General features: G+C 47.6%; 1 protein-coding gene across 2 annotated transcripts in view; it reads right to left on the reverse strand.

The window, feature by feature from the left end:
• Positions 1–1,006: 1,006 nt before the first annotated feature.
• Positions 1,007–23,325, reverse strand: part of TMEM255A (transmembrane protein 255A) — a 49,805-nt gene continuing 27,486 nt past the window's right edge. For both annotated transcript variants that reach the window (XM_045994428.1, XM_045994427.1), the window contains 3 exons: positions 16,926–17,088; positions 10,905–11,048; positions 1,007–3,426 (listed from right to left, as the gene is read on the reverse strand). In XM_045994428.1, coding sequence (XP_045850384.1) covers positions 3,268–3,426; positions 10,905–11,048; positions 16,926–17,088 — 466 coding nt within the window. In that variant the 3' untranslated portion in view covers positions 1,007–3,267. The remainder of the gene's footprint in view (positions 3,427–10,904; positions 11,049–16,925; positions 17,089–23,325) is intronic.

The following is a 23,325-nucleotide window of genomic DNA, read 5'->3' on the forward strand; positions in this document are numbered from 1 at the left end:
ATAGACTTGGAGGACTTGGCTGGCTCAGTTGGTGGAGCATACGGGGCGTGGGGGTCATGAGTTCAGGCCCCACATTGGCCATAGAGCTCACTTAAAAAAAGAAACGAAATTACATAGACTCTACTATTTTTTCAGTTCAGGGAATGTTTCTGACGACGGCACAACGAAGTTCCCCACTAGGTTTGTTGGGGTGCCGACAGTACCGACTCCGTCTTCGGCTCTCCGTCGTCTTCATGTCTGCGCAGTGACCTCCCTCAGGCCTACACGTTCCAGGGCCCTTGGAGGTTAACGTATGCCCTGACCAGAATGTAGGAAGGCTTGTTCTGATCTTTCCTAAAGTTGTCGAAACAGCTAGGAGAGCTAACAATTTCTTCCCCTCCCCTCTGGCACACAGATGGCACCACTTTGTTTTTTTATTTTTATTTTAAAAGATTTTATTTATTTGAGAGAGAGAGAGAGAGAGAGAGAAGGAACACAAGCGGGGGAGAGGGAGAAACAAGCTTCCCGCTGAGCAGGGAGCCCAATGCGGGGCTCGATCCCAGGACCCTGGGATTATGACCTGAATCGAAGGCAGACGCTTAACCAACTCAGACGCCCCAGATGGCACTACTTTAGATAACTATACTTTGGCCTCACCACAGTGCTCTGCAAAATCTGTGGGTTGAGGTCCGGACTTTGGAGAACAGCTGTGCAGTGCGTCGATTGCGGCCTGCTCCACAGCGACCCCCCCACCCACCCACCTCAGTGAGTTACCCTGAGTCAGACTGTCCACGGTATGGAGTGGCTTGCTTCGCTCGCTTTCTGCTTTGTTTGGTCTCAAAATGACTACTCAGTCTGGAGGATACTTCACTGTCCCTCTTCTACCTTCTAAAAGGTTTTATATGTTGGTTCATAGCATCCCCATTGTACCTTGAACCATAATAGTCAAACGTGAGTGGGCTGTTGTCAGTTGCTTTGGAGTGTTTGTGGTACTTTTGTGGGTTCCATGAAGACGCGTGTAAGTGGATACGGAGGAGGACAGTTTTATTAATTTGAAACATCACAAAAGCAGTCTGGGTTTCCAACATGGCAGTGATACAGATTTTAAGCAACATCCAGTTTGTAGAGGTTCTGGATTAATATTTTAATGTTTCATGCCCAGTTCAACACTTTAAAGCAGAATTAGGAATAAAGCAGTAAATATTACAAAATGCAGTCAAGGTACATATCGGAAATACAAATTCCTTCATTACAGCAAATGTTCTGCAAAAGAGTAAAGCAGCAAATATTAATTTTTCTAAGGTAACATGCACTTTATATAATTCAATGTAATAAAAAAAGAAGCTGCTCAAATTAAGTGTTACAAAATCTATTGTTTCAAGTTATTTTGTAAAGTAAGAAAAATACATAGAAATGAGTCAGAGTCTCAACACTTTAAGAAATGTGATAAATGTAGGATATACTGTGTAATGGTGCCTTTTAAAAAATCAGATACTCATACACGTTCACTAAAGCAAAAGGTAGTGTAAATGGCAAGAAATTTTCATTGAGTAGTACAAGTTGGTATTTGTATAGTAAGTCAATTGGTCGTTAGTCCCTTTTTGAAATCCAATAGAATTTAATATGCTCAGAACTGTAGAAAATAATAGTAATTTTATATAACGCAAAAGGATTCTAGTTTTCCTGATTTGAATTCTGGATGAGACATCATTCATAATGCCGGAAGTTAAACCGAATGCTTTGCAAACGTTTACTGTGAACAATGAGGGCACTTGTGCCTTGATAATTCTTGATGGCTGGGTGTCTACAAGGTAGATGGGAGCACCAGCATTTGCCTGCTACCTCTAATCCATCAAGTCGGGAGGTAGCGAAATGGGCCGGAAAATTTTCCAGTATGCGTTCTGTGTTTGCAGAACTAATTAAGTACCCTCCTGTAGCCCCTGTATTTTTACATTACACAAGTGTAGGATTATCTATCTTCCTTTAAATCACTCAAGTCTCAGGTTAACGTAAGATCGCAGTGAAAGTGTTCCTTCTGAAGTGAAGGCATGGGTGCCGAAGTGTTAAATTCGTCAGGTGGATGGTTTAAAGCTATGCATAATTAAAAGAACCATACAAACGCCTACCACAATGTGCCAGATGGATGTGAAATCTACGGTAACACCTAAGAATTTGTCAAGTTGGCTACTTTTGAGGTTTTGCAGACTTAAAGCGGCATTGTAACACTTTCATAATCTTGAACACTGTCGTGATTGGTCTCAACAGAAAAAAGGGCCAAGGACAGCAGTGGCATTAAAATACAGATGATTCTCTCGGGGTGGGGTGCGGGATACGTGCGGTTTGCTGGGATTGAAGCACAATATTTGAAGATTAAATAGTCACAAAGATTAGTAACAATTCATCATCACCACCCAAGAACCTAGCCTAGCGTTTTAAACTCTGAATTTTAACCATAAGATCTCCCATAGCCAATGTCTTCTGTAACACTGCACCACATGGCAGAACCTCCGTCTCTTAAGTTATCGAATGTGTCACTGAGATCGACTCAAAACACCTCACACGTTGGTCTTTGTGTTTCAGCGCATCCTAAACAATCAGTCCTGTTCCCACTACTCGAGGGAATATTGCACTTTTCCCTTTGGGAGGTACTGATAACGAAAGCTGAGCTGAACGATCACAACAGCCATTTTTACAATACTCACAGAGAAGAAAGGAGTACAAGATACAGGCAGCGTTTTTTGACATCCAGACAGAAGCAAACAAAATCTTAGCCAAAACTCTCTGCATTGGAACCACTGGGTAGCTCCAGCTGGGAAACTTTCCTTAGGGACTGACTTCAGTGGTAGGGAAAGATAGGGCCTATAGATAAACCAGGTGCTCAACCCAAGGTGCTAGGGTGGTGGTCTGTCAAGGGTTTGAGGACGACACTGCATTTACACAAAGTGGAACAGGTGGCAAGCCCCGCTGCTGCTGCTGCTGCAGAGGACTGAGGCGGAGCCATAGGGAAACGCAGGTCCAGGTCCCAATGGGACAAGCTTCTTGCTGGGATGGCTCCCCAGCCTTGCTTAGAGTGTGCGCTGCCCTTTTTGGAAGCGCTGGGTTCAGCCTAGCCACCCCTGCTCTGCACTGATAAATGAATAAGCTTCATCCCTATCTTTCCCTAGCTTGGCAGGCCTTCGTAAAACTTTATGCATAAGAATCACACTTTAAATTTTGTACCCTACACACTTCCACTAAAGCAGAAATACAAAAGCCACGATAATCTCAATAGCCAGCAGGCATTCCTCTTTAGGGGCTGTAAGGTGGTGGTTTTTCAAAAGGCGGGTAGTAGGGGGGAGAGTAGCGGGGCGGTGCGCTCGAGGACCACATGTAGCTGGGCGAAGGCGAGGCGGACTGGGGCTCATCAGAAAGTCCGGAGGGCGGGGAGGATGGGAAGACACCGGAATTCTGTGTAATAAAAACGGAACACCAGTTAAAGCAGCTGGGTCCCAGTCCACCCCCCAGCCCATCGTTACTTAAAAAACGAGTATGGACCAGGTGTGTTTCTGTTTGGAACAGAGCGCTCCTAAGCCTCACAGATTTCACGCGGGGCATCAGCCGGGGGGGGGGGGGGGGGGTCCCGCTGTCGCAGTCACTCAGGCTGCACAGCACCCGCGCGGAGAGCCTGGGGTCCTCCTCCCCAGCCCCTTGAGCCCTGCATCCAGCCACCTGGTCACTCCTACTTCTGTGTTGTCTCTTCAGTCCACCACTTCCCTGTCCATGTTTACAGCCCAAGCCTTCAGGGCCTCTCCCTCGAGCTACGGCAACAGCATCCCCGCTGGTCTTCGGAAAGCTACTTTGGGCCTTAAGAACTTCAGAGGTTAAGCCGGTAATGCCTGGGAAAGTCTTGGCCGCCAGAATACGTCCCAGAGCCCATCTCACAGACCAAAACACCAAACAAAAACTAAGGTGAGAGAGGTTAATTGGGCTTTCTCGGATCTGGGCTTTTCCAAGTCTGACAATCTCTGTTTCATCTTAACTGCGACCCACCTACCCAAGCGGGTGGTAGGTCGGAGAGCAGAGAGGAACGCGGGCGCGGAGGAGAGAACACCAGTGTAAGAACAAGGAACAACCTGCCAGTTTGCAGCAACGTAGGATTCAGTATTACTTCGTGTTGTCTGACTTTGGTAGTCTTTGGGAAGGGAGAGGCTAGAGATTTCTTTTTCTTTTTTAAAAACAGTGAATTGACACATCAGGAGTCATTGCTACTTCCCTTTCCCTGGCTCATGTGTACCCTTGACCCTGATGACTTTCCCGCTCAAGGAGAGTTGGCCTGTTTTCATTTTGTTCATTGACATATCCCGCAGAGCTCAGAACAGTGCTTGGCAAGTAGTAGTACTCAATAAATGTTGAATGAGTGATCCTAACCTCAGGAATATATCAGATGAACTTGGTATGTTTTTTTTTAAAAAGATTTTATTTGCTTATTTGAGAAAGAGAGAGAGAAGCAGACTCCCCGCTGAGCAGAGAGCCTGATGTGGGACTTGATCCCAGGACCCCAGGATCATGACCAGGGCTGAGGGCAGACAGTTAACCAACTGAGCCACCCACGTGCCCCAACTTGGCATGTTTTTTAAAAGTAAAACATATTTTCAAAGAATACAGTCACATCTTGTGGGTACCTCTCCTTGCTCTGGCGGTGGTGCATGGCTGAGGCCTGGAGACTGGAGGGGACTACCTGGACGGCAGGGGGTCAGAGGCTGGTTTTAGGCTCTCAGGAAGGGTGAACATAATAAGCCAATGAACAGGGCTGGAGAACTGCAATTTTCTGGTGTATCTTAGTTCTAGGAGGAACTGGTACAGGAAAAGAAAAACAAAAAGGAGCACCTGGGTGGCTCAGTCGCTTAAGCACTGACTCTTGGTTTCAGCTCAGATTCTGATCTCGGGGAGCCCAGGGTGGGATTCCAGGTCCAGCAGGAAGTCTGCTGGATCTGTTCCCTCTGCTCCCCTCCCCCACTCCCTCTCTCTCTCTCAATCGTTCATAAATAAATAAATAATTTTTAAGATATGGCTTTTAAAAGAAAAAAAAGACCCACTTACACCACAATTTCTCAACAGTTTGAGTGCTGTTTGCGGGAGGTTATGGCTTTACTTTGGCTGGCCAGTCTGAGTCAATCATGTTATTTTTAAAGGTCTGGGGCTACCGAGAGTTGGCCTTGCCATGAGATTTCTGGAGCCTGAGACCACCTGGCTGAGCCTCCTAATCGCCAGTCCTCACCCCTGCACTCCTTAGAAAGGGCTCTCCAGGTATCTAGGTCTTTGCCCATGGCACTGAAATATCCAACCACATTGTGCTGGGACCTACAAGGGATGAGGCTCCCACCACTCCCTCCTCCTCCCCCGCCCCATTCGTTCTTTCAGCCCTGAGTGAAGGAATGACAGGGTGAAAGGACCTGCAGAACCTTAAAGACAAAGCAACTTGAGTCGGTGGACTTAAGACAAGCCCGATTCCTTGCTAAAATTCCAATTTCTCTTTCCACTCTGGGAGGAGTTCCCAATTTTCCATTCTGCACTACAGGACTCCCTTCCTCCCTCCTTCCCTCCCTCCCTCCTCCCCTGTTGCTTTCAAGGGAGAGCACTGTCCTCTCAGCCCAGTGGGGACAAGAGTCTCCCGGCCAGGGACTGGAGACGTGGCACTTGGCCCTTCTAAAGGCGCCACGGGAGGGTGAGAACCAGGCGGCCGGGTTTAGGTGCTCCCAGACAGGAGGCACAGGCTTCTAACAGCGCAGCAAGAGGCAGTTCTGTCCCGGGAGGGGCTGCGAGAAGCTTCCGTGGGCAGCAGCTGCCGAGGGTGGCAGTTGCACACTTTGATAGTAAAAGGGGGGGTGTGACACAATGGCCTTTGGTTCTCACTTCTTGCTTTCATGTTTGGGAAGGATTCAAGCGGCCGGGAGGGTATGATTCTCGCTTCCCTTTGAGGATGCTGGGAGTCTTAAGGATCAACTTGAAGGACTGCTGGCAGAGCTGGGAAGCTGACTGGCTGCAGTCCACACACCCTTGGGGCCCGGGGCTGGGGGGGACAAGGGGGGGGGGAGGAAAGACAAGGCCCACAGGACCCGCACGTAGTTTCCTAGCAACCAGCAGGCACCTTGGGAAGGATCTGGCTTTGTTACAGCTGGGGAGCTGGCCTGGTGCTTTTTGGTTCCTGCCTGGGAGTGGGAGTCGACTTTACTAATGGGACAGGCAGCTCAGCAGAACAGAGCTTTGAATCCTCGCACACCACAAAGCATGAAAAGCATCTAAATAGCCTACTGCTGGGCCACCGTGGTCAGTTCGAGCCTGCCGCCTGCCCAGTCGCTCCTTGGAGGCGGGGGCGAGAAGGGGGGTGAGCCGCAGGCTGAGGGTGCTACCAGAGGATGACCCCCCCAGCCCCACCCCTGCCCGGTGGAACACACTTGGTAGGCGAGGGGGAAATACAGAAAAACGGTTGAGCTGGGGGAGCCACAGCCTTCTAAGGCTTTTGGCAGCCCGTGCCATGCACCCCCTCCCCCAGGACTAAAGCGATCCTCCCATTAAACGGGTCCAACCTCTAGTGGGTCATTTTTGGTGGCTACGGTACCTTCACAGACTTTAATAAAGAGCATAAACAGAGGTGTCTGCATTTTGCATAGGCTGAGACTTTTGTTTACTAGGTGGACAGGAGAGGAGGCAGCTCACCGTTAGTGAAGGGGGGGGACCCGCCCGGTGGGGCCAGACTGGGAAGTACAGCTGGAACCCTTGAGGTGTTACATAAAGCTCCCTTGCGTTGAATTTCCCAGCGCAAGTAGAACCCTATGCCTTATACCCTGCGGAATTTGGGCTACTTGGCTAAAATCAATGTACAGGTAGGAGGGAAATGAGCGTCGTCGGGGCTACGGAAGTGAGTGTGGAGGTTAGTGAGGAGGCCAAGATAGCCTCAGTTTCGATCCTTCCTGCCTTGGGGGATGGGGAGCTCATGAAGCGAGGACACTGTGGAGTCCAATGTTTGCAAGAGTCCCGTTTCTCCCAGCTCAGCACTCACAGCCTCCTCAGGGCCATCTGACCTGAGCGAAGCCCTCATCGTGTCTGACCACAAGGAATATTTCCTAAGCTTCCTAACTGGACAGCTACCCAATGAGGACACAACTTGGAGGGATTAAAATAAAATCCTATTCCTCCTTTTCCTCTCTCTTCTGTCAGCCTTGGGGTAAAAAGGAGCAGTAGCTTTCAAACACAAAGTTACATATATAGTCCTATTTAGAAATGACCCGAATGGGGAAGTCATTTAGAAGAAAGTCTAGAAAAGTCATCTGCGATGTGGGCCCTTTTCCAATCTGAGAAGATCATAAGGAAGCTCTGGCTTTTTTTGGTGGCGGGGGAGGGAGGGGTAGGTCTGTCCTTCTGGAATTTTTATCGTCAGAGCTGGTGTGCGGTTTTGCTGATTGCTTTCTATTTCTCTGGGAATGCAAGCAAGGTGTTCCCTCATCCTCTTGGCTTTCCTGGGTAAAGACTGGTATTTCCTCCTATGAAACTAGAAGGGAGGGGCGCCTGGGTGGCTCAGTGGGTTAAAGCCTCTGTCTTCAGCTCAGGTCATGATCCCAGTATCCTGGGATCGAGCCCAGGGTCCTGGGACTGAGCACTGCATCGGGCTCTCTGCTCAGCAAGGAACCTGCTCCCCCCCCCCACCGCCACCCCTCCTGCCTCTCTTCCTACTTGTGATCTCTGTCTGTCAAATAAATAAATAAAATCTTAAAAAAGAAAAGAAACTAGAAGGGAATGAAAGTTGGTGAACAAAAGAAAGCTCAATTCAAGCACACCACTGAAGTCCCAGAAGGAAACAGTTTACCTAAAAACACATCACTCGGGGCGCCTGGGTGGCTCAGTCGGTTGAGTGTCTGACTCTTGGTCATGATCTTGGGATCCTGCAACTGAGCCCCAGGTGGGCTCTGCTCTCAGTGTGGAATCAGCTGGAGATTCTCTCTCTTCCCCTCCTTCCCCTTCTGCTCTCCCCCCTGCCTAAGTGCTCTCTCTCTTTCTCTCTAAAATATATAAAGTCTTTAAAAGAAATTTAAAAACCCACATCACTCAAAACCCACACCGCCCGACTCTGAAGTCTCCAATGAGGAAACACAGAGACAGCTCAAATCTAGAAAAAGAACCAGGAGAGGTATGAGAAGTGTCCCAGTAGCTCCTGGAGTGGGGAGAAATTTAATAATTAAATTATTAGAGAGTTTACTGTCTAGAGACCCCTTCTCAGTCATGATTAGGAAGCCCATAATTTAAATCGGTAAAAAAATATAAGTGCCCTAAAATAACTGGGGGAAAAGATATATGCTGGGGTCAGATTTATAGCTTCCCCAAAGAATTCTTCAAGCCAATCTAGAGTCAGACAGACTCAAATGACAAGAGACGGGCAATGGCAAGACTCTTTCCCCCAAAGGATGATATTTGTATTGGATATATAAATCGGATGACATACGTGAAGACCTCAGCACCACAGTTGGTGCGGAACAAGGGCTCAGTGAATGGGAGCTGTTATTAAAAAGAAGAGGCTTCCACAAATCCCTGCCGGTAGTGTAGGTTTGGGCTAGGGACCCTGTTTCTGGGTTTCCACAGCACTCTGGGTAATTGTCTATTTATATTTATCTCTACTGCTGTCCCCTGACCATTCCCCACTCAAGTCCCTGATTTCATTTTTTTTTTACGATTTTATTTATTTATTTTTGTGAGAGAGAAAGAGCAAGAGTACAAGCAGGGGGAGAGGCAAAGGCAGGGGTGAGCTGAGCAGGGAGCCCGATGAGGCACTGGATCCCAGGACCCTGGGATCATGACCCGAGCCGAAGGCAGACGCTTAACCAACCGAGCCACCCGGACGCCTCTCAAGTCCCTGATTTCTTAATGCAATCAATCTTTATATCCATAGCTCTTAGCACAGTGCCTGGCGCATGGGAGCAGAACAAACAGTGACGGGACTGAAGCCAACAGCCCGAGTCACCAACGGCATTGTCAATCTTGTCTTCATCCCGGAGGTAGTGTCTGAATGAGGAACAATGGACAGAGAAATGTCTCCATACCCTATAGACAGGCTTCCTATCTTAGAGCATACAAGGACCATCACCAGGGGGATGATTGTTCCTACTTTGGAGTTCATTAGAAAGTGAAAATTCCTAAAAATCAAGATAATCAACATAATTTGCTTTGATAAAAAATAAATAGAGGCAGCCTCTGGGGCTGGACCTATGTGTCTGTGGCCCCTCCATCCCAGGATGACCTTTTCTTTCCTAAAGTAAGCTCTATGCCCAACGTGGGACTTGAACTCAGACCCCGAGATCAAGAATTGCATGCTCCACCAACTAAGCCAGCCAGGCACCCCCCAGGGATGACTTTTTATTACTTTTTATTCCTGTGTTAATTTCAACATCCCTGCATCCTCTCTCTCTCTCTCTCTCTTTTAAAGATTTTCTTTATTTGAGAGAGAGAGCACACACGAGAGAGAGCATGAGGGGGTTGCAGAGGGAAAAGGAGAAGCAGACCCCCTGCTGAGCTGGGAGTCCGACCCCAGGACCCTGGGATCACGACCTGAGCTGAAGGCAGATGCTTAACTGACTGAGCCACCCAGGGGTCCCATCCCCGCAGTCTCTTAAAGGACTCCTTTTGCCTCTGTCACTGCTGAAATTATCTATGCCTTTTTTGAACAGATTTGTGTTTCCCAGTCTATACTTATTTGGGGAATGATTTCCCTTTGTGTCTACCTGTAAACACCGTAGGCTTTAGAACAAGTTCCGGCACAATTTGTTCCCAAGCTTTGATGGACACCTCCTTGTTCTGGTTCTGCATTTTATAAGAGTGAACAAGTCCATGGTCACATGTGTTACTGTTGCAATATACAGGCCTAGACCTCCATGCACAGCATTGGAGCTGAACAAAAGGGCACTGTCTTCAACAAAACGGGGCTTTCCAGGTTCAATTATTTTGTGAATCTAAAGCTGAAATTAGGTTGCCCAAGGGCTTTGTGTTTGTAAACTGGCTGGCTAATTGGAAGTATCCCCAAACAGTTGTGCCTTTATGTCCCCTTGGAGCATCCAGGGGTCCTTAGGAGAAGCAAATTCATTATGGGCTCCTCTCCTTTCAAAGGTATTTCCTTTGGTTCTCAAATTTTCAATTAACCAGATTTCTGTGTAATCCCGCTCTTCTATGGTCAAGGGTTGACAATCACTGTAAATGTTGAAAAGACCATTTTGCTTGTTTCCTTGAAGTGCCTAGCCCAGTGCTCAGCACACAATGAAGGCCTTCTAATTAAGTGTCTTTCTTGGTTCTGTTTTTCTGTGCTTCGTCTCAGCTCAAAAGGAAAGGGGAAAGTGAAAATTTGGTAACTCTATTTCGGATCTCTGTGATAACAAGGCAAAAAAGGGGAGAGGGGTTGTTATTTAAAAAAAAAAAAAAAACCTTTCTCTGTATAGTCCTAGTTAAGGAAGTCTGGAGGAAAACCAGGGAATTGTTCCTTATTACTGATGCTATTCAATCCATTGGCCAGAGTCTGTTGTGTTAAAGAGCAAGACTAGGCCTCTCTCAGTGACGGAAGAATGGGAAAAGCCACGATTGGACAGGTGTCCCTACTGATGTACTAATGAGTAACGTCCTCTCCTGGGTGCCGGTCAAGGCGCTCTGGGACACCTCCATCCTTGCTCCTTCTCTCCCTTTTCTTCCATCTCTTTGTTTCCTGTGTCTTTCCCACCATCCCCATCTCTCCTATCTCGCCTTGCTGTTGTCTATAAGCTGGTCACTAGTCCCCACAGGCTGCTGATGGCCGTCGGGCTGAGGGCCTGGCTACCTCGTCCATGGTAGGGAGGTTCCGTAATCAGGGAGAGAACAAGGCAGCACGAACAGCAGCAAGAGTCACAGAGAGTTCTTTTTCTCTCAAAACATACCTGAAAGTCGTAAGCAGAATATGGCGGCAGGTGGGGAGGGCTATGGTAGTAGGTATTGTAGGACGCCACTTGAGGACGAGCATAGTAAGAAACCGTCGGATGGGCATTTTCAACGGAACAGTTCAGCGCCGGCAGAGTTGGGTTCTGTAGAAGAACACAGATGCGAAACAACATAAGCGTTCATCACCCGGGATACAGCGTTAAATAATAAGAATAGAAAGCCACCGGCAAAACTAAGGAGGCATTAAAGAGATCGGTGGTGGCCAGGGGTTGTGTGTGGGGGGCAGAGATGTGGAGGGCTGTTAGGGCAGTGAAACTACTCTACGGTAGTATAATGATGTCATTATACTTTTGTCCGAACCGCAGAATTACAACATCAAGAGTGAGCCCTAAGGTAAACTATGGCCTTTGGGGGATAATGACTTGTCGATGTAGGTTCGTCCTTGATAATAAATGTACCACTCTGCTGGGGATATAGTTAATGGGCGAGGCTACGTGTGGGGTGGCAGCACCGAGGACATGGGAAATCTCTATACCTTCCTCTTAATTTTGCTGTGAACCTAAAATATCTCTTAAAAAAAAAAAGAAGTCTTAAAAAAACTGCAATGAGGGGCGCCTGGGTGGCTCAGTGGGTTAAAGCCTCTACCTTAGGCTCAGGTCATGATCTCAGGGTCCTGGGATCAAGCCCCGCATCGGGTTCTCTGCTCAGCAGGGAGCCTGCGTCCCCACCCCTTCCCCCACCGCCTGCCTCTCTGCCTACTTGTGATCTCTGTCAAAAAACAAAAGCAAAAACAAAAAACACAATGAGGGCACCTGGGTGGCTCAGTCGGTTAAGCATCTGCCTTCGGCTCAGGTTATCATCCCAGGGTCCTGAAAGCAGGCCCCGTGTAGGGCTGCCTGCTCAGCAGGGAGTCTGCTTCTCTCTCTTCCTTCCCCCCTACTCATGCTCTCTGTCACTCTCAAATAAATAAAATCTTGGGGAAAAAAATCCCACTATGTTATATAACATGATTCCTGACTTACATAAAAGCAAAGACCCAAATAACTATGTATGTATATACGTTTTAAAAAAAGATTTTATTTATTTATTTGACACAGAGAGAGAGAGATCACAAGTAGGCAGAGAGGCAGGCAGAGAGAGGGGGAAGCAGGCTCCCCCCTGAGCAGAGAGCCCGATGCGGGGCTCGATCCCAGGACCCTGAAATCATGACCTGAACTGAAGGCAGAGGCTTAACCCACTGAGCCACCCAGGCGCCCCACTATTTTTTAAGTAAGCTCCACAATGGGTGTGGAGCCTCACTCTGGGGCTTGAAGTCATGACCCTGAGATCCAGACCTGAGCTGAGATCAAGAGTTCGACCCTTAACTGACTGAGCCATGTAGGTGGTTCACTTTTTTTTAAATGTATATTACTGGTGTCATTTCCCCCCCCCAAATTATTATTTTGAAAAATTCAAACCTATAGAAAAGTTGAAATCAATAAAAAAAAAAAAACCAAAAGACAAAGAAAAGAATAAAACCCAAAATATACTGCTAAAGGAAGTGGCCACTGACCATTAGTTCCCAAACACAGTTGTCCCAAGCAGGCCCTTATGAGTGCCGCATGGGTCAAGGTGTGGGGTCAATGTTTTTCCGATTTTCTGTGTCATTAATACTGCTGCCATATGTGTGGATAACCAAGAGCTATCTGCAAAGTCAATGGGTTTTGATTCTTGGTACATATCTACTCCACATTAGCGGAGAGCAGAAGCTTCCCCGGAGTGATGAAAACGTGTGGGCAGGCTTTGGCAATGGCTACAGGCAGCCACGTTGGGAGTGTTGGCAGAGGAAGCTTCCTTATAGCAAGTTTCAACACAGTTCTGCTGCTCTCTTCCTTGGAGTGGGTTACTGTTTACATCTCCCGGAGGTTTGAAGAGCTACAAACCTCAGGCATTACAATGCAGCTCCCAGACAAGAAGAGAAATGTTTGTCAGCCCCTCCCACGTGTGGGAGAGGGCTGAGATTCTTGACCATTCCAAGGGCTGGCTCGCTTTATAGAGAAAGAGTGCTCAGAAACGCCCTTACCTCTCCACCAGAATGCTAAGAAGAAATTTCATCCCCAAAGAAGTCCCAGAAAGCATGTTCCCTTGGCCTTCTGTCAATTAAAAGCACATCCTCCTAAAAGCTCTTGCAAAATGAAACCAGTTCTTCTATGCAAATAAACTAAGCCTAGCCAGAGAGAAACAATCATGGAATGTAAACTCTATCTATAAAAATTTCTGTGTGTTCAGCGAGGCCAGGGAGGGCGGGGGGGGGGGGGGGGAAGGGGGGCGGGAGGACGGCGGGGGGGGCGAGGGGGAGGCGGGATTATCTTTGAAAGGAAGATGACTGTTACAGAGACAGCGGCAGAAGAGGAAGACTGAGTGAGCACAGGAAAGGCACAAGAGAGAGGAGAGTCAAGGATAGAGAGTGTAGACAGAATGGACAGGGCAATAGAGGCCCGGGGAGCAAAGGGAGGTACACGGTTGGGCAGGGAAGGAGCCAAAGAAATGGCTCCAAGTAAGTGTCTCGTAAGGCCTTACATTGCTAACTGTGATTTTTCTCTGTGTCTATTTGTGTGTGCATACAGCAGTGTGTATATTTCTCTTAGAACTCGGGGGTTCTGGGGGGGCCTGGGTGGCTCAGTTGGTTAAGCAGCTGCCTTCAGCTCAGGTCATGACCCTGAAGTCCCTGGCTCAAGCCCCACATCAGGCTCTCTGCTCACCAGGCAGTCTGCTTCTCCCTCTGACCCTCCCCCGCCCATGCTGGCTCTCTCTCACTTTCGCTCTCTCAAATAAATAAATAAATAAAATCTAAAAAAAAAAATCTCTGGGGCTCTGAGGTTATGAGACTCCCCATTACTGATCAGTCGCATTCTGAGCTTCAGGGAAACAAGAGGTTACGAGGCGGCCCAGGAAATGGTGAACGCGGTCTTGCCTAGACGAGACATTGCTGACTTTGGAAAGAGTGCCACTTTTGTGCCTCCCCACTTTCCTCCAAACCAGAGACACCAATGAGGAGAAAACGGCAAGATACAGTCACCTTTTAAAGACCCATCTCAACTTGTATCTTGGGTCAAAAGACACTTCATCAAATATTACTCAAAGATCCTTTTCCCCAAGCCTCCTCTGGTAAGGGAATGAGAACACCCATCTGTGTCCCTCTCAGGAGGGGACATTCTGGAAGCGGCAGCTCCTAGCTGATCCTCCTAACAGCTGCCAGCTCCCAGCCCTTGGCTCCTGTCCTCACTCCCTAGGAATGGCTTTCACCCGCCAGCCCCCAGTGGGCCTCCCTGCAGATCCCTGGGCCTGCTGCTCAGTGGGGAGGCACACCACGAGTCCCCAACCATGTTTGGACCCAGGCCAAGGACTATATTTAGGCTCACCTGGTTGATGTTCCAGGATGGCCTACAGCACATATCATTTTAGTAAAGCCATCGAACTAAGGGCTCCTTCTTGGCCCCCATCTTTCACTCCCAATCTCTCTCCCATCTCAGGAATTGAATGCTTTGCCCCTGATCTTTGCTCTGGTCTTTCGTTTTCCCCTCTGGTCCTTGACCAAGTTCCCAGGCCCGGTATTTGTACTTCCCTGGCCCTCCTCCCCCTTCCCTCCTAAGGAAGCTCCGGACAGCTGGAAACAACTCGCTTTCAACTGTTCTAAATTAAAGCAGCTAAACAAAGGAGGTAATGTGTGTTAAAACACTTGTAGAACCGGAAAGGGATGTCCAAACGTTGGTCTGGGCAGCTGGGGTACAGTAGAAAAAGCAAAGGCTCTGGCATCGGACGAAGCTGGGCTCCATTCCCAGCTCTGCTGTTTAGTTCTGGGTAAGTCACTTGACCTCTGTTGGCCTATTTCCTCATCTGTTAAATGGGGGCAGAAATACTTACCTTATCAGGTAGTAAGAGTGAGGAGGAGTGAAGAAAGTAATCGTGCAAAAACCCTTTGTATAGAGTAAAGGACCATCACTGCTACCTCTCAGGACAGATCCTCCACAAACCCCTTTTCCCCCTAAAGATCAAAAGTCACAGTGAAATGAAGATTCCAGAAATAAACCTCTACATTGATGGTCAACCGATTCCTTGCAGGAACCCCATGGAGGCTGCTGAGTAGCTGCCACCCACTGCATTTGAGCCTCAGGGCAGCTCGCTGCCCAGGTCCGAAAGCACTAGGAACCTTCCAGAGAACCCTCAACACCCATCCCGCGGTCCCATCTCCCCAACTCGCCAACCCCAGAGCTTCTCCTCCAGCCAGACTGGCTCACATTCTACACGGTGCCTCGGCTTTCACCCATCCCCTTGGGGAAAGTCTCTAAGAACACGGGGTATTCTTTGTTCAACCCAGAAACAGCTTTTCTGAAGCCCTCTCACCCCAAAGCTCCCTCAGGCCCAGACCTACAAGACCTCCTCCCTCCGAGGGTCCCACGTATGCTGATGTGTCCCCTACCCCTTAACGCTTCGGCTTGCCCTGGCGTGGGGAGGGGCGTAGGAATGAGAAATGTGTGCATGAGGGGCGCCTGGATGGTTCAATCAGTTGAGGGCCCGACTCTGGGTTTCAGCTCAGGTTGTGATAGGGTCATGAGATCGGGCCCTGCATCGAGCTCTGTGCTGGGCGTGTAGTCTGCTTGAGATTCTCTGTCTCCCTCTCCCTCCTCCCCACCACAACCCCCACTCTCGCTCTCTCTCTCTCCCTAAAAAAATAAAAAGTGGGGAAAAAAAGGGGAAATGCATGTGTGAGAGAGGGAGAGAAAAAAAGACAGACAGACAGACTGGATGTGAGCGGGGAAGGAATTCTCCTGACTTGGAGTCAGGAGCAGGAACGTTCAAATTCCTGACAACCTGGTCCAGCTCTAGAGTGTCTACTTTTCCCTTGTCTTACCTCCGCCTTTCACTTTCCATTGCTGAGCCTTTTGACCATCCAAGGTCAAATTACAAACCGCCTTTCAGGTTCCTGTTCCTCAGGGAGCCCAAAATGGGACAAAAACAGCCCGGGGCTTAGGGGCTATCTGCCTCATTTCCGGGGTCAAAGGAGAACCTCTTTTAGGTACAAAACAATTCCCTAAACACAAGTGGGACCCCTCTAGAGCAGTGGTACTCAGTCCTGGCTGCAGAGCAGAGCCACCTGGGGAACTTTTAAAAATATTGATGACGGGTCTTCAATTTAGACCCATTAAATTAGAAGCTCTGGAGGAGGGGTCCAGGCATCTGGGCTCTTTTAAGCACCTCAGGTGATTCTATTCTAATAGGAAGCCAGGTTGACAACTGTATCACTAAAGCTATTATCCCCATAATCAGAGGTCAAGGTTTGTTAAATGAGCAAAGAAATGCTTAAAAATGCTTTAAAAGCAAAGGGAGGAAGAAGCCCATTATTATAGGGCACTTACTGGGGGCTGAGTCCTCCCACACTTTTGTATGGCGCACGCATGCACAAATATGGCGAGAGGTTGAGAGGAAGGATCGGGAACTCAGGGAGGTTGAGGCTGAGGGCAAGACCGAGCAAGCAGCTTAGCTCAGGGCTGGCACACATGATCTTTCTGGAGAAACTACAGGGTGAAATTCCTGGGGAGGGGGAGACTAGCATTACTCTTACCTGAGCTAAAAAAAAAAAAACCTCTTTACTTCCATCTCTCCCCAATCTGTTAAGGGGAAAACTATCCAGAAAGGTTTCCTGCTAACAGTGTGTATTTGTGTGTGGCGGGCGGGGGAGCACGAAAGGCTATGTTTACATAACCAGCATGAACGGGAGAATTGAGGCCACCAGCTCCTCAACCCCGCCCCCAGAACGTGCCTCAAGAACACGGGCAACTCATGTTAACAAGAAATGTTTGCACACTAAGGACATTGCCTGGCTCCTTCAACTTGAGTTGTTTGAAGGCGGCTATATTCTTAAAGCGACTGCCTCTGATTCCTCCCTTCAAAACATGAGTTCCCCATCACCTCCAGCCTCCTAGTTTGTACCTTGGCCCCCGCCAGGGGCCTCTGCAATGGGAAAGCACTTCTTTCCTTACCATGTCCTTAAAGCCTCCAAGGACCGCGGCAGTGATGATGCCCAGGAACAGGCCGACGATGTTCAGGATGGTGGCAGACCAGAGAAGATGGTAGAGGTGAATGATGTCTTGGCAGCTGCTGACGTCAATGTACTCGTAGTACCCACCGGTGATCTCCACGCGGCTGGACGGGGAGAGAAACACACCAGTCAGTCCCCGGGGAGCAGGCTGTCTCTCCCCCACACAACCCCCCCACCCCCCCAGAGCTCTGGCTATCAAGCAGCTCAGCAAAAAGACAGGTGAGCAGGTGGGGAGCTCTGGTGAGGGACAGCACAGCCATGAATGTGCTGGGGGAGCAAGGCACTATGATAAAATGTGACTGCTGTTTATCCAAAGATAAATGAAAAAAAAAAAACCACCCACTGACCAGAGAAACCCTTGTCACCATCACTAACAGAATATGTATGCATGTCTGTCTATCATCTTAGATGTCGATCAGATCCATGATTTTGAAAAATAATACAAGGGGCGCCTGGATGGCTCAGTGGGTTAAAGCCTCTGCCTTCGGCTCAGGTCATGATCTCAGGGTCCCGGGATCAAGCTCCGCATTGGGTTCTCTGCTCCGTGGGGAGCCTGCTCCCTCCTCTCTCTCTGCCTGCCTCTCTGCTACTTGTGATCTCTGTCAAATAAATAAATAAAATATTTTTTAAAAAAGAAAAATAATACAATTATAATAGCAAAAAGGGCTACAGTGCTCAGTCTTAGATAGCATATGTGGGCACTCGGTCCGTGCCAGGCCCAGTGCTAAGCGTTTTACATATGTGAATTCATGAAATCTGTGCTGCTGAATATGGTAGCTACTGCTCATGGCACCGTTTAATTAAATTAATTAAAATGAAGTAAAACAAAAAATTCCATTTTCAGGCTCACCAGCCGCATTTCAAGTGCTCAGAAGCCGCACTCCTAAGAGCCACACTGGAGGCAGAAAGTTCTATTAGCACGGCAAATCCTTATGCTAGTCTATGAGGTGGGTCCTATCACCATTCCCATTTTCCAGATGAAGAAACTGAAGCACAGAGAGGTTAGGGGCTTGCCCAAGCCATAAGTAGGAAAGCTGGCATCTGAATTCAGGCTTCAAAGGTTTCCCCATTTCCTCTTTCAAAATAAAACAGCAACAAACACAAAAACATCGCCCCAGGAAAAAACTGAAGACAAGCTGCTGCCCAAAACCTGAATCTCACCTCCTTGGAGAGGCCTTCCCTGGGCACTCAGTCCGAGGACACCCCCAGGCCTTCCCCGCCCGGCCACCGTCTCTCATGTGACTTGCTGTGAACTGAATTGTGTCCCCTTCCAACATTGGCAAGTCGAAGCCCTAGCTCCCACTACGATTGCAATCCGATACAGACAGGGATTTTAGGAAGTAATTGAGGTTAAATGAGGTCAGAAGAGTGGAGCCCTAATCTGATAGGATTGATGGCTTTATAGAAAGTGGAAGAGAGAGAAAGAGAGAGGAAGAGATCTCCATCGGCACCCACCGAGGAAAGGCCAGGTGAGGACACGATGGGGGTGGGGAAGGTGGGTGTCTGCAAGCCAGGAAGAGAGACTTCCCCAGGCCCCGCCATGTGGGCACCCTGACCTCAGACTAGCAACCTCCAGAACTCTGAGCAAATGAATGTCTCTTGTTGAAGCCACCCCCTCTAGCCCAGCCGGAGCTGCCTGACAGGTTTACCCTCCTTGGATTGCGAGTCTCTAGCACTTACTCGTTCCTGTCTTTTTCTCTTGGACCTGAATGGAAGCTCTAGGGCAGGGAGTCCGTTTGTTTTGTTCACTAAGGTCCCTGACACGTAGCTAGTGCTACATAAACACTTGAGCTGATTCACTGAAAGTTCCTGTCTTCTTGGATGTTGCAAACTAGCTTACAACTTGGCCTGGGAATCGTTAACGAATCTCCAGTATTGTGATTCTAAAAAAAAATTGAAGGTTAACCTCCAAAGTGAATCAGGGAGGGATTGTTCACGCCAGAAAAGACTTTTCAGCATCACAGATGATTTTATTTTATTTTAGGATTCTTTACAATCAGTGTTTTCAGTGTTTTTTTCTAAGGACTTGCCATCTGCGCGGTTACGGGACAGACTGCATCAGAACCATCTGTGTGTGTGTGTGTGTGTGTGTGTGCGCGCGGGCGCGCGCGCTTGCCTGTGTATATCAGTGCATTATTTGTGTGTCTGTGCGCGCATATGTCTTGGAGAAAGAGATGCTTAAACATGCAGATTCCCAGGCCTGGCTCCAGTCCCACAGAATTAGGCAGAATGTCTTAGTGTGAGGTGCTCACAATCCCAGAGACCTCACGCCTAAGATAGAGCTGATGGGAGCAACCCCACATGAAACAATACAGCCCAGGTCATACTAGAAAAAAAAAAAAAAAAAAAAAAGAATGTCTTAGTGTGAGGCTCAGGGATCTGTGTTAACGAGCTCACCGATGTTTGAAACCCACTGTTTTATTTTATTTTATTTTTTTATTTTTAAAGGAAACTCTGCCCCCTACGTGGGTTCCAACTCTCAACCCAGAGAACAAGAGTCACACACTTCCCCGGACAAGAGCCTGCCAGGTGCCCTGAAACCCACTGTTTTAAATAGTAAGCTTCTAGAGTAAGATTTTAAAGGTGTCTTCATTCATCAGAATTTGAACTGGATTTCAGTATGTTCAAGGGCAGAGCTGGAGCCCACCCATAAGCAGGAAGAGATACACAGAAATCTTATTGCCTAAAGCTTAAAGACCCGTGACTCCCTGCATATATCCATGAACACAGTAACTCCAAATTAATTATTACTCGTGGCAGGTAGAATATTTTGTTTTTGAGAGTATCAAATAAGAATACATATACCTAGCTATCATCAGAGATGTCGATCAAATCTACAATTCTGAAAAATAATGCAATTATAATAGCAAAAAGTGCTATAGTCCTTACTATTACCTGGTTCTACTCTAAGCAGTTTGCAAACACTAACTCAGTCAGTCTCTATAGTAACTCTGTATGGTTGGGGCTATTTTTATCCCTGTTACATACAGATGAGAAAAATCAAGGCAGAGACAGAAATTAAGAGGTAGAGGTGAGATTTGAACTCGGACACTCTGGCCTTGAGTTTGTACTTAACCATGACATTTTGCTGCCTCTCGAAATCAAAACTGAGCACCACCAACATAGGTCACTGTGGAATTCTATTACTCTATCATTATGAATTACAACCAAGCAAATCAGATTTATACTTCATGCTATGTTTTTTGGATATTACTTGGACATATCTTTTCTTTTTCATTGAACCTAATACAAAACCACAAGCATAACATTGGAAAGAAGACCTATTTCATTATCTTCTTGAAAAATTCTTGCTTCTGATATAAAATATGAACTTATCCCGTGTTTATTGGGATTTTACGGCATTACTCTCAAGAGTATCACTTATTAATAGATATATGCAGTGAAAAGAAAGATAGCTTACTGCCACAAAGAGGCACAGACAGGACTGCCGAAAGGCAGGCCGGTGGGTCAGGGTGAGTGTGGGGTTGTCAGGGCGCAGGAGAAGCTGAAGAGTCAGCTTCTGACTTCCCCCAGGTTATCTTTGTCCACTTCCCAACACACCAAGGGCAGGCCGGGAGTACACACAGACAGGCAGTACTGCACAGAAGACTCTAGAGTTGGACCACGTTTGCATCCCAGCTCTTGTCACTTATTGTCTGACCCTCAGCAACTTTCTTAACTTCTCCGAGCTTGGGGGATTTAATGAGAGAATGCACGAACGCACCACTCCAGCACTTAATAAGAGCCCCTGGCAAAACATGTAACTGTTTTTCTTCCCCCCTTCGTAGAGCCAGCCTCTGGCAATGAACCTTAGACTCTTGTTCTTAGAAGCACTGACACTTGAAATGCACAGACCACACCACCGTGATAGGTTAGTGGTTTGTTTAAAAATATTTAATAATTTTAGATACTATATGTTTGGTTCCAGTTTGAGCAGGTTCAGCAGCTACTGAAGTATTTTTTACTTAACCATGAAGCGAAAGAACATTAATGCTTAGACCTGGTTCAGGGTTTAGCAAATGAATGTGGTTTGTTTCTCTGTGAGATTCCGGTTTCCACTTGGTTGGGTCTCTAGACTGTAAGGCCCTCCCACCAGACCCTACCACTGCCCGATTAAGCTTCTTTGAACATTTTGAAAACTAAATCATTCATTTAATCAAAATCCTCCATGGCTCTCCGTTCATTACCTTCCTGAAAAACAGTCCCAATTCCTCAGGCTGCCATAATCCGACTCTAGAAGGGAGTCTACACTCCAGCTAGCCTGGAGCCCCCAGGAGCTCCCAGGAGCCCCAGCCTGGCCATGCTGGCTACTTACTCCAAACCTATGCTCAGATTTCTGTCCCTGCATGGAGGGTGCTGCCTTCTGTTCTCTGCCTGTCCTAACCTCTCCCACTACTCGAAGCTTCCGTACCGTCTCTCTAGTGTCTTCTACAAGGACTCCAGGGCCCCATTCATTGGCTTTTTCCCTGGACTCCCACAACTTCAGACAGCACGTTCCTCTTAGTCTGGCACTTCGCAAATGTCAGTAATTCAGTTAGTCATTGAATCCAGTGTTTCTTGAGGGCCCACTCAGTGCCGAGAGCTAGGCTGGGTGCGGAGGTTACAGTCAAGTTGAACATAATGTCTCCACCTAAATTGTAACCTCTCGAGGGTGACGGTCTTCTCTTACACTTCTGTTGTGTCTCCCTCACTGCCTAGCACAGTGGTAGAAACATTCTAAGTCATCAATAAACCTGGTGAATAAGTAACTGAGCTCAAAGACTGATTGTGGCATTGATCATGAGCTTGATTGCCCAATATAGGCTTTCACCCTCTTGCTCTCAACTTGCTGGGTGTGCGTGGAGAAACAGATAATCTCTCTGTGTTTCAGTCATCATTTAACAAAGGAGGAGGCAACAGACCTTGGATAAGGCAGCAGGACATCCTTCTGCCCTTCCATAGGGACCTGGAACCCTGGGAATCTGCAAGCGGGTCTAAGCTGCCCTCCCCACAACCCCCACTGGTAAACTGAGTTCCGTAAGGGTAAAGTTATGCTTTCTCCATACCTAGTCTTCTCAAACAGTCCCTAGCACATATTTTAGGAGCTCCATAAAAGTTTGTTGAAGGGAGGAATGAATGAAAGTAAGCTATCTCTTTCTGTTTTATTACCAGTGGAGACAGCTGACAGACTACCCCATATCCCTCCATTTCCTTTAGGTGATGCATTGGCAACCAGTGATATTGACCTGACCTCTCCAAAGCTGAGTGAAGGGCTTTGAGGAGCTGCGTCCTAGAGAAAGCCACCTTCCTGCACAAGGCTAAATGGAATAATCTATGTTTGGCATTAAAACCTCACTGCCTTGACGTCAGAGAAGGTCTGTGGGTTTGAGGGGACAGTAGAAACTCTGTTTCCATAGCACTATACAAATGACTGCCTGATGTTTTTGTTCCCACTTTTTTTTTTTTTATTTCTTGGCCTCCTTTCCAGGAAATGGACTGGAGGAGTTGGCAATTGATTAAAAATAGGTTTTGTGTGAGGAAAACAAATACACACTCGGCAAAATTAAAGTCCCCACATCTCTCAGAATGCTTGTTGTTAGCTATATTTAGGCCTGGAGTTCAGGTCTCTTTGGCACTGACTGGAAAAAGCCTATGGACAAGGAAAAACTATCCCCTCTATTGTAGGACCATTACCTTTTCAAATCTCATGGCCCTAGTTTATGACCCCATTGAGACTGTTTCCTGATGGAAAGTTCAGGAAGTCTTTTCCTAGTGGCTTCGCCTTTGGAAACTTAGCGCTGCTGACAGGGCCTTGACTGATGCCCAGGGTTGGTCTCCGGGCATCAGGTCGGTGGAAACCATTTCCAGGCTTGAAGATCTTTAGGGACAATATCCCCATGACCCCTCTTAGTTGCCTAGGCCAATATTTTATCTTCCTGGTGAGGAAGGTGTTCTTCTTTTTGGTACTTTCCCAGAAAAGTCACTCCTGTTTCATTAGGTCTTTACTCATGCCTGGTCCTGTGCTGGGGCCTGGGGATGCAGATAAGATGAAGTCATGATTCTCAAACCTGCCTCTAGAGAGCCCAGAGTTTAGCACCGCTCCTCATAAAATTCCTTTAGAGAATTTAAAGACCATCCTGGCCTAAGTTGCTCTAAGAAAGTAAGAAAGTCAGTTATTTTCAAGTTCAGATTGACAGGAAGATATACTGGGGCTCCACTTTCGGAAAAAAATTTCACCTAAGGACTCAGTTAAACGTAATTTAAAGTAGGGTTTAGTTTGTGCAAACCTTTTCCAGCAACACACCTAATTGCAAAGAGAAAGGTGTGTGCGCAAGGAATCACTTTGCAGCCCTCCCCGGGTT

Source organism: Meles meles, chromosome X (assembly GCF_922984935.1).
Source record: "Meles meles chromosome X, mMelMel3.1 paternal haplotype, whole genome shotgun sequence".
NCBI lineage: Eukaryota > Metazoa > Chordata > Mammalia > Carnivora > Mustelidae > Meles > Meles meles.